We start from the raw sequence: 2554 nt of genomic DNA, 5'->3' as shown, positions 1-2554 counted from the left end.
TTTCAAGCGGAAAAGAGACCTTAACTCCAAGTGGATATATAACGGCTACTGTAGTATCCGGTACTTCGTCACCACTTACGAGCCAATGGCATGAGGCTACTCCTAAGTGTCAGCGAAGAAGGCGCTGTCTGCTCACCGTCAGCACGTTACCTCGCCAATCAGCCAGCAGTGAGCCACCACGGAGCGGTGAGGTGGTGACACCGCAGCAGATCGACACGGGACCCGGTCGACGTCATCTGCTGTCTTTGTCTGGTCGTCTAGACCAATGCATGTTTGCACATCGACCAACTCCATAGCACAAGAGCTAGATGCGTAGTTTAGCGGTTAGCTTCTGGTCAATTTATTTCATTCTGCAATTTCCGTTCTTCTGGGCAAGCAGCACTACATTTGGTAGCACTTGCTTCGCGGTGGGGGGGATTCCTTCGCTTCGTTCTTTGGGTAACTCGTGGGGTTGCCACTCTCTTTCACTCTCTGACTATCGGGAAGTCATTTGGTTCTGCTATTTGGACTCTGCGAGAGTTTATTTCCGACGTATCAGCAGTAAGGGCTTGCTGAATTAGGGCCAATCAGAAACCTTCTACTTCAACTTCGACCTGTGTCATGGCTGATGCCAATATGGAGCACCATGGTGGCGGGGTGCAGCCGGAGCATTTCATGGCTGCGTTCGAACGCATCGCGGCTGGCTTGAGTCAGCAGAACGCACAGATTTACCAGGATTTTCAGTCGTACCTCCAGGGGTACCAGCAACAGTTGCAGCAGCAGCTGCAGGCGCAGCACGCGCACCGAGAGCACAAGATCGAGGGAGTCAGTATGCCAACGTATCACGGCCGTCCTCATGAATCTGTGGATGAATTCATTTTCCGGGCAAAGCTATTCATGCAGGGGAAATGTATCAACTTTATGAATCCCCAGAACGGTCCTCGGGTCGTGGCTATGTTAGCTGCCAATTTCCGTGACGGTGCAGCGTCATGGTATCACGCCAAGGTCATGGTAGAGCACGTAGCTTACCACACTATCGATGAGCTGCATGGTGCGCTAGCGGCTGAGTTCGTGCCTCCGGACCAGCAATTTCGTCTACGTGCTGAGTTGCGCCAGTGTCAGCAGCGTGGTTCTGTCGATGACTACGTTAAGGATTTCCGTCGGTTGATGGCCCAGATTCACGGAATGCATGCGCTGGACCAGGTAGACCATTTCTGTGAAGGTCTGAAGTCAGAGACAAAAAAGGAGGTCATGTACCTGCGCTGTGCGACGCTTGCAGATGCTATTGCCGCTGCGCAAGCATACGAACGAACGCACTTTTCGGGTGAGCGTGGCCGGCAACCGTCAAGCTCACGGGTTGCGGCAGCTTCTGATGGACCGACACCCATGGATTTGTCTGTGGTAGATAGTCGACAGATTGACAAGCGTACATGCCGGGAGCGTAATCTGTGCTTCTATTGCAAAGAAGTGGGGCATCGGATTGCCAACTGCCCACGCAGCAACGGCCAAAACACGGGACGCGCGCAGGGAAATGGCGTGGCTCGGCAGATGTAAGTGGAGTATCTGTCGAGCCGGCAACGCAAGAATCTCCTGCAAGTTGCGAGGCATCATCAATTGAGATCATGGAGATCTCTACCGTTTTAGTTGGACCCAGCACACCGTTTATTAAGACGGTGTACATCGCGGATAAGCCGTTTCGAATGCTGATTGATTCTGGGGCGTCTCATTGCATACTCAAGGATGGTGCCTTGGATACATCCCAGATGTCGATAATTCAAGTGTCTGCCCGCGGATTTGATGGTGGAGCCCAGCAACGGCTGGTTCCTGGAACCCTGGTGACCAGGGTGTACCTTTGCAACATTGATTTGATAAAGCACTTGTCAGCACCAAGCGTACGCGTCATGCTGCAGCAGGAATCGAGATCGATTTGACCCAGGAAGGGTGACAAGCTTTCGACCGGATGAGAGAGCTGTTGGCAACATCTGCCACGCTGGATTGCCACGACAAGTTTCTTCACGGATGCGTCGGACGTGGGCTGCGCTGCCATCATTACCCAAGCGAAGGAGTATGATTCGAAGCGGTCAGCTCCAGTGCATGAGCGGGGCTTTTACTGGCAGACTGTTAAACTGGACTGTCATCGAAAAGGAGGCCCTGCTCGTAGTGCTGGCTTGTGAAAAGATGGACTTCGTGTTGCTATGTTCACAAATATTTTGAATATTTTGCGACCACAGGAATTTGCTTCGCTTTTTCGCGTCGCATAAGAGTGCTAATAAACATATCAAAGGCAAACATTTCAGGTGGGCTATGAATTGGAGAAACGTTCGATACATTGTGGAGCACGTACCAGGCCCGACAACGTCCGGCCGATAGGGCCTCTAGATGGGCTGGAAATCACGCATCCGTGGTCACTGTTGATAGGGTCTAGGCTTTACGTCGAAAAGCAGAACCGGCCCGACCAAGGCTACGCCTTTGGTCGACTCCAACTTCGTCTGATCTACACTTAAGGAGCTGAACACCTTTCAAGTCGAGTATCACTCGCCGCCAGGAGCCGAGAGAGCGGATGACGGAACGACCA

General features: G+C 52.4%; 1 protein-coding gene across 1 annotated transcript; it reads left to right on the top strand.

The window, feature by feature from the left end:
- Positions 1-615: 615 nt before the first annotated feature.
- PITG_18407 (uncharacterized protein) lies at positions 616-2268 on the top strand (the record flags this gene model as incomplete). Its single annotated transcript, XM_002997503.1, has 4 exons — positions 616-843; positions 913-999; positions 1066-1125; positions 1183-2268. 4 exons carry the CDS (start codon positions 616-618, stop codon positions 1531-1533), a joined length of 726 nt encoding a protein of 241 aa, XP_002997549.1.
- Between the last annotated feature and the right edge of the window lie 286 nt (positions 2269-2554).

The sequence above is a fragment of the Phytophthora infestans genome, genomic scaffold, assembly GCF_000142945.1.
Source record: "Phytophthora infestans T30-4 supercont1.72 genomic scaffold, whole genome shotgun sequence".
In the NCBI taxonomy this organism is placed as follows: Eukaryota; Oomycota; class Peronosporomycetes; order Peronosporales; family Peronosporaceae; genus Phytophthora; species Phytophthora infestans.
Note: the sequence above shows the minus strand (reverse complement) of the source record. Positions and strands in the feature narration are given on the sequence as shown.